Source organism: Lithobates pipiens, unplaced genomic scaffold, assembly GCF_037356315.1.
Source record: "Lithobates pipiens isolate NorthernLeopardFrog02 unplaced genomic scaffold, aLitPip1_a1.2 Scaffold_8, whole genome shotgun sequence".
Taxonomy (NCBI): Eukaryota; Metazoa; Chordata; class Amphibia; order Anura; family Ranidae; genus Lithobates; species Lithobates pipiens.
Genome location: NW_027507903.1, coordinates 362,388,642 through 362,403,809, shown reverse-complemented (window position 1 = coordinate 362,403,809; position 15,168 = coordinate 362,388,642). Strand labels below are relative to the sequence as shown.

The 15,168-nt window shown below is 37.6% G+C and overlaps 1 protein-coding gene across 3 annotated transcripts in view; it reads right to left on the bottom strand.

The window, feature by feature from the left end:
• TENM2 (teneurin transmembrane protein 2) overlaps positions 1 to 15,168 on the bottom strand; it is a 1,738,186-nt gene that overhangs the window by 1,158,051 nt on the left and 564,967 nt on the right. For all 3 annotated transcript variants that reach the window (XM_077473475.1, XM_077473476.1, XM_077473477.1), the window contains exon 3: positions 1,611 to 1,820. In XM_077473475.1, coding sequence (XP_077329601.1) covers positions 1,611 to 1,820 — 210 coding nt within the window. The remainder of the gene's footprint in view (positions 1 to 1,610; positions 1,821 to 15,168) is intronic.

Genomic DNA, 15,168 nt, shown 5'->3' with positions numbered 1-15,168 from the left:
CCGATAGGACACATTCCGACGGATTCTCCGACCGTGTGTACAAGGGCTAAGACCATCTTTATGCAAGTACATAGGATGGAGTGGATGGAGACAGTCAGCTGTCAGGACCCATTCACATCTTCAGGAAATCATGTTCCTGCACATGTTTTTTTTGGGGGGGGGGGGGATGTTTTGGAGCATTTCTGATCGTCATGCACTTGAATGGGCTTCCCTATGTGAGAAACATTCCCTAAAGGATCTCCAGAACTTTTTCTTCGAGTGAAGCGTGGTGTGTTTTTTACGGCACTTTTCTGTGTTTGCATGCATGATGTGCTTTTGCAGTGCGTTGCTAAAATATACAGTAAAACTCACATTTTCTGTACAGTTTACCATGTGTTTGGAAATGAACAGATGTGAATAGAGCCTCACTGTTCTAGTATAAACACACAAATTTCAATTTCAGGCCCCATTTAAACCTAACACAATGGGAGCGCAAATTTTTTGCCTCTTTTTTTTACATGACATGCATAAAGCAGCCAATTGATTTCAATAGCTTTCACTACACGCAGCAAAGTAGCACATTGGACTTTTTGGAGTGCTGTAGTTTGCACATTTTGCAGTGCTGCAGTCTGTGCATCTTGTGTTTGTCACTTGTTTCTTTATGCAATAAAATGTTTTCTTATGCGTTTGAGGTGTCATTAACAATTATTGGCACAGAAAGCACAACTAGTTTCTCTTTAGGCGTATAAAAGTGGCCATACACGAAACAGTCTGGGAATGGTGATGGCTGCTTGCATTGGAAATGCATAAAATCTGCAAAGATGGGTGGGAGCAATCCCCTAAAAGAAAGGGTGCGGGGGCAGGGTGTGTGTTAATGAGGTCAGCAGCTTCCTTTTACTGGTTCTTCTATCCTGAATGCCAAATTTAGGACAGCTAATTAGGTTTACCTCAGGACTCTGATGCTGGGGTAGTGCATGGGGTAGAACAAATAGTTGTTTTTTTTTGTTTGTTTTTTGACCATGAATGGTATATTGGTACAAAGGGGAGCTAGAGTTTAGAAAAAAGTGAACTTAGCCTTTAACTCTTGAAGCATAACTCCTATGTGAAAGGAAATAAATATTGGTATTACTATACCAAGGGGACTGCATGCTTAGAGTGGTCCTGTATGGGAATTCCCATATGCCTGAGTTGCTAACAAAGTTGTCGTTTTTTTTTTTTTTTTTTTTTTTTATGGTGATGGCATATTTTTTATTAGAAAATAACTGAAATGGCGAAGAAAAAACATATTTCAATGCTGCAAGGATAATGGCAAAAGAAAACCTAATGGAAGATTGGATTTTTATTTTTACGCTGATCTGTACAAACAGGTGTGAAAAGATGTAATTCAGCAAGTGCATTACATTTAAAGCAACTCAGATGCACTTGTAACCACAATAGAAAGTGTGTTTAGTTTTAATGTGCAGGAAACTTTTTGTCCCTTAGGACATATATTTTCAAGCAGAATAACTAGACTATGTAACTAGCGGAAGAAAATTTCACATATGAAAAACATATAACAAATAAGCACACTTCAGCAGTCTGGAATAATAAAAAAATGCATATTGATTGAAAGCACCACAGATGATTCTTACCACTGCTGGATGGTTGTTGTGGGCCTGAGCATGCTCTGAGCAGATATGAGTTTGGGGAGAACTCCTCATCAGGGTTTGTGTCCATAATTTGATGAGAAGTATTGCTGTCTAGCAGTGGCATCTGGCAGCTAACAGGAGGAGGATTATGGGAGCTGGGCAGTTGTGCAGATGGTAGGAGGCTAGACGAAGATGTAGATGGGATGGGGCGACCTGGGAAAGAGGAACAGGGATTAAAGGTCAGCAATGAAGGCAATGAACAGAGACACAGAAAGATTTATGTGTATGTAACATTTTCAGCACAAGAGATGAAAATACTGCAATTATGGGTCACAATTATTAACCTTCCTGGCGGTATGATTGTTTCAGATTTTTGATGCTAAAAGCATTACAATTACTTTGCATGGAAATTTGGCTTTTTATATTGTAAGCCTGTAGTTCTTAGGAATAACGCACTTCTGTCCAAACCAGAGTCTAGTAGACAGCCCAGGTATGATAAAATTTGAAAAACAAAATCATAAATCAAAAAATAATGAATAACTATAAATAATTATACCAAATAATAATATAATAATAATAAAAATGATTAAATAATGTAATCAAATCAAAAACACTGAAATTTGCTCAGTTGCAGAATTGTCACTGTCATTACTTTTCAGTATTTGATGACAGATCTCCCCACAAATCGCTATCGCTCAATTCTGCAAGAGATTCTAATTTATTATCGCTGTTTTCTAGCTGGTCTAAAACCACTTTTGATGTAAAGGGACAGTTTTAGTCGATATGGATAATCTCCAGTTTCCATGCAGAAAGAACAGTTTTTATAATATAAAACTACATGTAGGGCACTGGACAGACCATTAGGGACCAAAGGGATGTGAAATAATTTCCTACAGTAATGTAATCTGTAAGATGTAATATGTAATGTGTGTGTTTCTCTTTTTGGATTTGGTGCCATTCTCCATCCCTGTGCTTCGCAACGCTCGCAGAGAACGGAGCTTGGCTCCGTGATACATTGAGCGAAGGACGAGCCACTAACACAGCGGGGGGACATCGCTGGATCCAGGGGATAAGGTAAGCACACTCTTCCTGGATCCTGCAATGCAATCCCGAGTCTGGCTTGGGGTTACCGCTTTTGGTTCTGAAATTCCATCCTGAGCCAGACTCGGGAATACCTCCAGGGAGGTTAAAGTAGCTCAGAGTCTAAGGTAAAAAATGTTATGCCAGATGTATAATTTACAACTTTTATATAGTCAATCAACTACTAGAAAAGACAGTGGGGTTGATTTACATTTTTCAAAGTGCATTTTCAGATTCCAAGGGAATTTACGCTTAGTTTAATGAATGTATTGAAAACTCACGTAGCATAGAATACTCAATCACATGCAAGGAAAATAATCAAAAACAAACAGTATATTTCCATGCACATCAGATGATGGAATTCAGTATAGCTTCACTACATTTACTAAGCTAAGTGAAAATTATGTTTGCCAATTGAAAAGCCTATTTGTTTTTAGTACTTCAAATCCAGTATTTTTACAGAATTACAAGCAGAGTAGGTATCTTTAACTTACAAATGATGCTAATACATTAATAGATGCTGTCTTCCTTATACAGGTTTGGTGTCAAAATAATAAAATACTTTTCCCACTGAAGTGGATCTCTTACTATGGTTGCATTGTAATCAGGTTTTTCCCTTTTCATGTGTTCATGGTAGTTTCATAAAGTTTGATACCAACTACCCATAATTGGCCATGTCAACTATCAAGTTCCATTGCTAAGTTCCTGTTTTAATGATGTGTACTGTAGTTTAAAAAATAATCAACCCACTGATGGTGGTTAATATATGGCCCTTCAAGTGTTCAGTTATTTTTTTTCTTATATCATTGTTACTGTATTTGCAAACTTTATTTCTGATAAGGGTGATTTCACATTATGTGGTCTTAATCTCAAGTAGCAGACATAGGTCAGGACTTTTAAAAATTGTGTTTGGTTTGCATATAAATCAATTTACATACAGTATAAAGCTTTATGCCCTGTGTTGCCATTGAGGAACAATGCTCTATAGATAATTTAAAATAGTTGCAGTTGTAGTGATGAATAGCTGTAGGTTTGTGACCTACAGAATGTAAAAGTCAGCACTCTTTGTTTCACAAATGTGCTAAAGTTAGCAACTTTACAGATCCATAAAAGTTAAAATTCTTTCAGAAATCTAAGCTGAATTTAAAGGGAACTAACCAACTCAAGCCGTCACTGAATACAATAGTTGCTTTGCTTCGAAAGGATTCATGCTTTAAGTACACTAATGTGAAAAGTATTATACTGCTTATAAACGGGCATACCTTTTAGTCAGATACTAAATAAGATCTGGAAGCTGTCTGTTCATGTAATTGTAGCAAAAGCCATGATTTTAGCTTCCAGCTCAAACTATTCTCCTTCCAAACTCCATTTTCTTGAATTGATTTAAGGGAAATCTCTAGCATACTTGAAAATGTCTGCTGACACATTTTTGTTACTTTACTGAGCTTGTTATCACTAGCTTTTTAAATCATCCTCTGTCTGATTACTGCACATGAATCTGAAGCACCACTTGCAAAAATGACAGAGGACTTCATGCAAAACATATCTAAAAGGAAGAACAGTTCCCTTTACCCATCACAGGCAGATTTTCCCATTCATTGTTCTTTGCTGAAGTGAAACAAGGAAGCAGAGTGCTAAGGGCAGATGACCGAAAGATTACAATGTATAGTCACATGTCTATTTAGACTCTTAACTTTTGGAAAACATTTTTAGCTTTGGAAAACATTTTAGACATTTAGAGAAAAGGGAACTTGATTTACATTTTTTTAATGAATCCCAAGATAAACATGTATGCTTCAGGAATTAATGGGACAATATGGGAGAGATTTACTAAAATTTGAGTACTCAGAATCTGGTGCAGCTGTGCACGGTAGCCAATCAGCTTCTAATGTCAGCTTGTTCAATTAAGACTTGACAATCAAACCTGGAAAGAGTTGCATCAGATTTTGCACTCTCCAGTTTCAGTAAATCTCCCCCCATATGTCATTATAATGGATGCTCATTAAACTAATTTGCTGCTAAAAAAACTTTCTTCTTGAGATTTCACAAGACCTTAAGGGAAGACTTTTTCAATTGAAAAGACGATCAGTGTAATGTTGTACAGTGCATGGGCAATACAGTGTGCATGATGTCAAGCATTTCATCTAGCGCATGCACAGGATCACATGCTTTTCAAAAGGCAACATGGGAGCACAGACGCTGGCTGTACACAGCCAACCTAAAAAGGAATTCACAAAAAGGAAAGGCAGCATGGACACAGGTAAGTGTACTTGGTTATATGCAATATATTATATAATAATACAGTTTTCTTGCAGGAGGGAGGTCTTCTTTAAGGATTGTGTTAGGGTTTGTTTACACTATACTATAAATTGCATCATGACATGCATGATAATGTCCTTTACTGGAACATGTAATAACTTGCTGTTGGTGTTACAAATGATACACATTTGAAAACAAATGTAATTGACTGACTCTCATAAATTTGAATGACTTGCATACATTTCATACGTGGGTCCCTTAATACAAGGTGGTCACAAATAATTGTATGAGTACTCATTGTTGTTTGAATGAGGGACTTAATTAAGAATCTGAAAATTGTCAAGAATCTTCATGAAAACACCCATTCAAAATACAAATGAAAAAACTGTAGATACTAGCGCATATTTGTAAAGCAAGTAATGTGACTTTCACCAAACATTCGCTGGTGGTGAATCAATCACTCTCATTTAAAACACATGCATCATGAAGATTTACCTGCAGTTAATGTTGTGGAAAAGTCACATATGACTTATAAATATCTCTTTAACGGTGGCTGGTTATAGGGACCTACTGCAATGAAAAATATTCAAGTTCTATGCCCATATTCATTGTGAGCTTCTATTATCTTGCAATATAAATAAACAAAAAGCAGAAATAAAGAAAAGAAAAATACAAAGAAAGTAAAAGAGAAAGAAAACAGAAGAGCAAGTCATGTAGTACAACATGTACTGTAGTAGCCATGGTGCTTGATGCTTGTGTCTAACCAAAGTTACCATTGTATATCCCGAAATAATAGTGCACTTACAACATTCAGTTTATACATAATATTGTACAAATATTGCATAGGATATTCACCTACATTAGTTACACGGTCCTAGATTTACAATCTTGTGAACATTAACCTATTAAATGTAAAATCTGACAAATGTCTGGTGAATTTGTACAGTATTTGCTCTTAGCAGCTATTCCCAGGGACAGTGCATGTGCTGTCTGGAGCTCTATATAGTATTCATGAGGACAGAACTGTCTGGAGCCCCCCACAGTGCCGAAAATGATTATTAAATTATTATTATTATTATTATTATTATTATTATTATTATTAATTTATGGGTATTTTAACAGCTTTAGCACTTCTCTCTGACATGATCACCCAGGACACCAAAACATGTGAGTTAGTATCTACAAGAGCGGGTGGTGGCATGGAGTGCTTATATGCTGCCTACTTGCCCCTATTTAAATCATTAAAAAGGTAAACAGATAAGCATTTAAAAAATAAAAGTCAAACTTATAGAATAGGTTTTAATGTTATATCCTGTATTTTTACTGGTTTTATCCAGTGGCATCCTAAACATATCTGGATCTCTTTCCCTATCAAACACTCTTACCCTTAAAGCAGAACTCCACCCAAAAAAGGGAAGATCCACTTGTCTGCCTCCACCCTCCGCTGCCACATTTGGCACCTTTTGAGGGGAAGGGGTAGCGGGTATCTAGTTTTGAAAGGTACCCCCTTTCACTTCCAGCTGATTTTGCCACAGCAAACTCAGCCAGAAGTTTGGCCCCCTACTCCTTTCCCCGCAGATGGGTCATTCACAGAGCACATCATTATTTGTGCATGCGCAGTAGGGAACCGTCTGTGAAACCGCAAGACTTTACTGCCTGTTACCCTTAGTGGAGATGGCGGTGGCAGCACCCCGATAACTGATTGAAAAATGTACTTGGGTGAAGATACCACTGAATTCCTGGACAGGTAAGTGTTCTAATAATAAAAGTCAGCAGCCACAGTATTTGTAACTCTTACATTTTTCTGCAGGAGCCTGGAGCTCCTCATTAAGTGGTATTAAAAATCACACACTTTTCAGCCTATGGTTAAAAAATTAGGTGGTTCCGTGACTGTAATAGTGAAGTTGGAGTTACATTTATATAAAGGACACATGCTACCCATCAATGGAGTGGCAAATTATTATATATATTCTTTTTCAGGACATCACTTGGTGGCTACTTCTGCTGGGACCGGGTGCTCATCTGTCCCTTTACTGTGACACCCTGGTATACACCTTTGCAGCTTCATTACCTGTGTGTACTCCAAGGATCAAGCACACTTTATTGTTTTTTTTTTGCCTTCATCTGGTTCAACTGTGGGTTTAAGATTAAGTAAATGGGGGTTTTCCCTTTCTTTTTTCTATATTGGTTGAACTACATGGGCTTGGGGCTTTTTCCAACCTGACTTGCTAGGTAACTATATAACCTTGTAACTGTGTACAGCAGGCAGACACAAACTACTGTATATAAACGTATCTACCGTCACATGTACAATTTCAATAAATGGTAGTTAGATCTATACCCTGGATATATCTTTGAGTTCATCTTATTAGGACATGGTTTAACTGCTAGTGGACATTCAGAAGTTAAATTTATAAGCGCCTTAAAAAAAAAAATAGTATGCCCCTTAAATACATATAGATTTAATTATCTTTTGTTTAAAAAAAAAGCCTTCTGAATGCTGGCTTCTGCTCACACACACTGCTGTAGGAAAAAAAAATCGAAGACCATAAATGTGACGGTTGCAGAAAAAGCCTCATTTATTTTTCAAAATGCTTCACCTTTCCTCTGATACAAGACCCTTCGGTACGCTTCTAACCAGGACAGGCTGTTTCACCTGAAATTCCCTGGCTCCCTATACAGCTCGTCACATCCAGAGGCATACAAGGCCAAGTAAGGTCACAGAGCTGTAATATGTTATGCCCAATAAACACATTTACCTAATTTTCACATAAAGGTACTTTACACTTCTGTGTTAGGGGGATCTGCAAAGAGTAATACAGACAAACAGTCAAGATGCTCTATAAGCTCCAATTGTTTACAGTTGTTTAAACTGACTCTATTTGACTGAAACATTTTGATTTTCCTACACTAAAACAATGTTTTATGGCCTGTAAATTATTTTCTTTCTTTTTGACATGGCACTATAAAGATATCTGCATTTAATTCTAAGCATAAAAAAGCTCCTATTTTTACTCCGGCATGTGCAAAATAGATATTCTGCTGTGTATTGATGAAATACGTGTCACACAACTCATAAGGAGATGTAAAAATTCTACATAAATAAAATCTGTGCTGAACGCTGTTAAGAGCAGTTTTCTTGTCATCATTGTAAGGCGTAGTTAGGATAAATAAATCTTAACACTTACTGTCATGTTCGGGCTTTGGCAAGAATTGCATAATTCAAAAAATTCATGCACTTGTTTGAAAGGTATTACTGGAACATTATTAGTGCTACGAATATTGTTATCATTCAAGGGAGAAAATAATCCATGCTTTTAACTTGTATAACTTTAAATTATTGACTTGGACACCTCTGTGCACAATGTAAAGGTGTCCATACACTATATACCATATTGCAGTGTCGCACCGATTTCTGTACTAATTTTGACAACTTTGGGGTGCGATTTGTATAGACATCTGGGCAGCAGCATCCCCCACAGATGTCTCTGAAATCACTGCCAAAGTCGGGAATGACAAGCAGGAATGAAATTGTGCGAGTTCGGCTGAACTGGCACAATTTCATGGGATAGCAGACAGAAGAATTTTATTTTAATTTTTTTTAAACAATAAACAAACTTACACTTTTGGATAAAATCTTGGCCGTGGCCTTTATTATTTTTGGTGTAAATAAATAAAAGACTTTTATTTTCCATTTAAAACATGTAAATAGCTCAGCCACTATGACTCAAACTGTAACATCAAAAGAAGAGGGAAATCACCCATATTTCAATATTCACTTAAATAACACCAACACTCTTTATTAATAAAGTAATTTAATGTTCAAAATATGTAAACTGACACCATTAGATAGGGTGACACTACCACAAAATAAATTAGCCGCGACTGAAGGGAGAAAGGGAACACCACAGCTTGATGCTACTGAGGTGACTGGACCTCTAGACCCCCTTTTTATTTGAAAATTTCCACACAGATCCCACTAAACTTCCCAGATACAGTGGTCACAGTGGTCATCTGACCTCTCCAGAGGCCAGGTGCCAATTGGAAGCCTTCCTGCACTTTTTTCCTCCTGAGGGGCTACTTGAAACCCTGCTGCCGCAATCCAATGAAGGAAGGGGGCATAAAACAACCCCCCTGCTATCAGTTTGCACCTGGGCTTAAATCTACCATTAACTATGTAGTGCTAAGGGCCCCTCTGATTACAAATTGAATGCATTGTTCAGGTGTGTCCTCCTATTATATAGTTTTGGTAAATCTAAAGCAGATTGTACCAATATTGTACAGTGTATGGCAAACTTTTCCAGAGAAGTGACTAAAGTGAAATAATAATAAAATGAAAGCATGTCTAACCAAAAAAACTAAAATGCAATACAGTGCAGCTTGTAAATCTTTTTAGGCCTTTTTTCCTTTATTTTCATCTAATGGTCTAGCAGCGCTGTGGGCTGGATTTGAAGTGCCACAGCTCTGATCTCTGCCCATCCCTGGCTCATCCATCCATGCTCATCCATCCACCCATGCTCCAGCCATGCTCCATCTATGCTCCAGCCGTGCTCATCCATCCATCCATGCTCTAGCCATGCCCAGCCCTGCTCATTCATTCTCCATCCATGCTTCCACCATGCTCCAGTCATGCTCCATCCATGCCCAGCCATGCTCCATCCATGACCAGCCATGCTCATCATGCTCCATCCATGCTCAATCCATGCCCAGCCATACTCATTCCATGATCAAGCCATGCTCCATCCATGCCCATCCATGCTCCTGCCATGCTCATTCATGCTCCAGCCATGCCCATCCATGCTCCAGTCATGCTCATCCATGCCAAGTCATTCTCATCCATGGCTCATCCGTGCCCATCCATGGCTAATCCATGCCCAGCCATAATGCATCAGTGCTCATTCATGCCTCATTCATGGCTAATTCATGCTCATCCATGCCACATCAGTGTTTATCAATGCCACATCTGTGCAACATCCATGCCAAATCAGTGCTCATATGTGTCACATCAGTGATCATTCATGCAACACGCATGCCACATCAGTGCTCATCTGTGCCACATCCATGCCACATCAGAGCTCATCCGTGCCACATCAGAGCTCATTCATGCTACATTCGTGCCACATCAGTACTCATCCATGCTACATTCATGCCACATCTGTTCTCATCCGTGCCACATCCATGCCACTACAGTGCCCATCAGTGCCATCACAGTGCCCATCAGTGTCTCACAAGAGTGTAATAGGTAGTCAAATTAGATGTGTAATTTATTCTCCTAGAACACCTTATGGTGCCCCTTGCATGTTGGGCCTCTGTATGTGGCCAGGCTGTGTAAAAGCCTCACACATGCGGTATCGCTAAACTCAGGAATAGCAGGATATATTTTGGTGTGTAATTTTTGCTATGTATTTGCTGTGTGTTGGAAATATCTTATACATGGACAATGTTGTGTTAAAAAATGGGTTTTAATTTTCTTTAAACAGTTACCAAAATCTTGTGGAAAACCTTACATGTTCATTATGCCTCATAGATTATAGGTTGGGGTGTTTTCTTTACAAAATGGTGTAATTTGTTGGGTGTTTATATTGTCCTGGTGCTCCAGGGCCTTCAAAAGTGTAAGAGGTAGTCAAGATATTAAATGTGTAATTTATGTTCCTAGAACGCCTGATGGCGCTCCCTGCATGTTGGGCATCTATATGTGGCCAGGCTGTGTAAAAGTCTCACCCATGTGGTATAGCCATACTCATCAAGTGGTAGTAGAATGTATTTGGGGGTGCAATTTGTGGTATGCATATGTGGTATGGTATGCATATGCTGTGTGTGAGAAATAATTTGTTATTATGACAATTTTGTGAACAAAAATCTTCATTTTGCAAAGAATTGTGGGAAAAATTGAAACTTAAAAAAACTCACCTTGCCTCTTACTAAATAACTTGGAATGTCTACTTTCCAAAAAGGGGTCATTTGGAGGTATTTGTACTGTCTTGGTTTGTTAGTGTCTCAAGAAATGAGGCCGTCAGTACATCTGGTGTGATCAATTTTCAGAGATTTGGTTATTTTTACCATAGATCTGTATCAGTATACATTTTGGCAAAAATGTATGAAGAAAAATTACTAATTTACAAAATGTTTTAACCGAAATAAATAAAAATGCATTTTTAATTAAAATGTTCTGTCTTTTTTAATTTATAGTGCAAAAAAAACTCAGTGGTGATAAAATACCACCAAAGGAAAGCTCTATTTGTGCTTAAAAAGGACACAGATTTCATTTGGGTACAATGTTGCATGACTGAGTAATTGTCATTCAAATTATGAGAGCAATGAATGCTGAAAATTGGTGTAATTAGGAAGGGGGGTTAGGTGCCCAGTGGGCAATTGGTTAATGACAATTGCCATTTGCCAACCCATTTGAAATGTGTGTAATTGTTTTCACATAAATAGAGCTTTCTTTTGTGGTATTTAATCACAGTTTTTTTTAAATAAATAATAAATAATAAAAATTGTGAACAAAAAAGAAGCTTTTCTTTGTTTCTGTTTCAAATAAATAATCTTTCTTCATAAATCTAGTCCAAAATGTATGTTGCTACATTTTTTTGGCAAAAATAACATAAATCAGTGTATATTATTTAGTCTGTAGGAAAGTTATTAAGTCCACAAACTATGGTATATGTATCTGAAAATAGATCAATCCTGATGTACTAATGGCCTCTCATTTCATGAGGCCTAAAAATGCCAGGACAGTACATATATCCCCCAAATGGCACTTTTTTGGAAAGTAGACAGCACGTATATCCCCCAAATGCCCCCTTTTTTGGAAAGTAGACAGTCTGAGGTATTTAATAAGAGACATGGCATGTTTTTTAATTTTTTTGTTACTTTTCTTGAAAATAAAGAAATTAAAAATATGGTTTAATGATAATTATTATTTTTTTTTATTTTTTTATGTTTTTTAAATATTTTTACTTTTTTTACATTTTATTTTTTTACATGCAGTGACCAGAGCAATACCATTATTTTTCTTAATATAACCATGTGTCTCATGTGATCACTGTGACCAATCACAGAGCTCATCATAACAGTACACAGTGAAAGGCATGAGTCAAAGCCTTTCATTGTGTACAATTGTCATGTAATCTGCTGCGATTGGCCAAAGTGATCACATGATGACATAGTACTGGCCAGTAGACACAGCAGGTAACATATCATGCCAGAGCACAGCCCAAGTGACGTGTACAAGGCACGAGCCTATGAGAACATCGTATTACAATAGGCTGGGTGGGAGGGTATTCATTACTTACTGCAACTGTTTTTTTGGGGATATAGATTTTTCAGAAATGAATAAAAGCTGACCATTGTAAGCCCCCCTGTCAGTGTTAAATTATTTTTCCCATCCCTCTAACTGACACTTTTGCTGGACAGCTTGGGCTATTAAAGGAAGTTGAAAAATAACAAACTTACTGACAACAGGTGAAAAAAAGGAAAAAAGCCTAAAAAAAGAAAATGAATGCAACAATCGTATTAAAGACTGATATAATATATAAAAAAAAATAAAAAAATATAAAATATTGTTTTTAGCTTTAAATACATATGGCCCTATGGCCCTGGCAGTGCACTGTTTCAGTCCAATGGTAGTCTCGAAGCCAGGAGTTTATGGCCCTGCAGTACATTCTCTGTCGCTATCTAACAACTTGCTGCCAAAGGGCCTATCTAAAGCTCAACATTGCCTGGAGAAGTTGCTAAGTAGTCTTCATCTATTTGTATGACCTGTGATCTGACTTGTGCTTCTGCCCCCCCCCCCCCCCACCCTTGTCAACCCAGTTTGCATATCTTGAACCTGTGGATCTTTACTCTCAAATGATTTGATATATTTGATTTCCACCTGATTCTGCCTTCAGCCTGTAATGTCAGACCACGTCTCTGCATGCTGTATTGGTACTTGTGCTGCCCAAAAATTACTGACCCCAGCATTGAACTAGACTACATTAATGTCTTTTACACCAATGTCTTTCAGAATCTGATCTTTGTTTGATGCTCCTAAACATATCTGGTCTGTCTGACATGGGCACTATCTGCTACAGACACCCATTTCACCCTTGCCCTCGTATGCCCTGTTATCATTTCCAAGTGTATTGGGCAAAACATTTAAAGGATGCCTCTTATAAGGTCTTTCAAGTCTCTTACGGGCTGTTACAGGTCAACCAGGTAACTAGCTATTTCAGAAAGAGATTAGCAAAAGCACCCTACAGTCCATAGCTCCAATAATAATAACCATTTGGAGCCATTTGGATATGAGATAATTACAGGTTTTGACTTCTTGCTGTCATTGAGTACAAAGTGCAGTCTAAACTACAATTAGTGCAGGTAGGTTCCCCAGTGCACTAAGTTTAGTACAATGCATCAAAACTAAATAACAATTCTTATTAAAAGCATTTATCAGTTGAACGTTTTCCTTTTGATTGTAATAGAACATTGAATCACAGTGATTGTAAACTATAACTTTACTCAACACTTTATTTCTAGTTGTGGATAAAGTATGGGAGAGTCAGGTTCACTGTCGTGTCTTTAATGCAGTTTATGTCCCCTTTGAGAAAATGTATATTTTCCGGAAAGAAGGTCCTGGAACAATCCAATATGTTAAAGTTATCTGGGTATGTATCAATTGATATTTATCAAAAAACAGAGCTTCGCTAGCCTATGTTCAGAAGCTGGGGCATACATTATATGGTTTACCACTCTTAAAGTGGTTGTAAACCCTTACAGCACACTTTGACCTACAGATAAGCCTAGATTAAGGCTTACCTGTAGGTCCAAGAAATATCTCCTAAACCTACACGGTTTAGGAGATATTTGCCGAAAGACAGGCACCACTGTCTATGGCGCAGGCGCACTGAAAGCCTCACCGTCAACGACGAAGATCCCGCGTGTGGCGGCTCCCATGCGCGGGAGTGGCGTCATCGCGGCTTCGCTGAATGACAGCGGCGGAGCAGCGAGACCCACCGAGAAGATGGATGTGCCGGACTACAGGGGACAGCGGTGACATCGCTGGCTCCTGTGTCAGGTAAGTGACACATAATGGACTACTATGCGATGCATAGTAGTCCATTATGCTTTGCCTTTGCAGGGAATGAAAGAGGAAGTAAACTCATCAGGGTTTACTTCCTCTTTAATAAATTCTGCATATATACTGTTGCCTATCCACATGTAATACCATAGTAAATTATATTAGCATACCAATTGCTTGTTTGCATATGATCAATGTGGCTGTGTACATGCATATCCTTTAGTAAATCAGGGTCTATGTGTCTGTCGAATCATTGAACTGCATGGAAATGCATTTACTGTGTGGCAGACAGCTGTTAAAGCAGTTAAGTATAATCATTACAAGAGCTAATCTACCCTGGCATTAGTAGCTAATCTGCAAATGGTATTAATACAATATCAAAAAGGTAGAAGATCAGAATATAAATCTGTGAAAAATGAATTTAAGGCAGATGCTGCAAAAGCAACTTCAAATTTGACCTAACTGAAATAGAACTATACCTTTCCTTTAACCAACTACATTATTTTTGTAGTGCATGTTACAAAATGAGTAGAAAATAATAGCTGATTGCTTGTGATTGGTAACACAAGCAATAGTCCTTTCAAACAGACTGCATATATAACCAACACTCTGGTGGATTCATTTTGCAGCCATGCCATATTGTATGAATAGTTTTGAATTGGGGTGCTAATAAAATGTTGCATTCCATAAAAGAGCTAAGATTAACAAACTGTAGAATTTTATATTTAAACAAAATGATGTTAAATATTTGTTCCAGGCAATTAATGCAATTCTGTCTGTTTCCAATATAACAAGTTTATTTCAGATTTTTATTCACTCTTTTTTACTTCCTGATTAAAGCAGAAATATCTTAAGCTTTGGTAAATATTCCCAAGCAAAGCTCTGACCTACTCCAGTCAACCTCATTTCTAAGCAGCGAAATGAAAATTTCCACTGGGAACAGTGCATTTCTCCATAAATGTGTTCTGTGCATTTGCTTACTGCTCTTGGTTGCCTTTGTGGCATTTAATAGCACTATTTCCTACAAAATAGGTACAATTAGTGAGAGACATACTATGGGACAGCTGTAGGTGGTGGCTATTGCACTTACAACAGTACACATAAAAACTGCAGACTTGACTATAAATGAAATATTCTTCGCTAGGGAATATCAATAGAATCTTT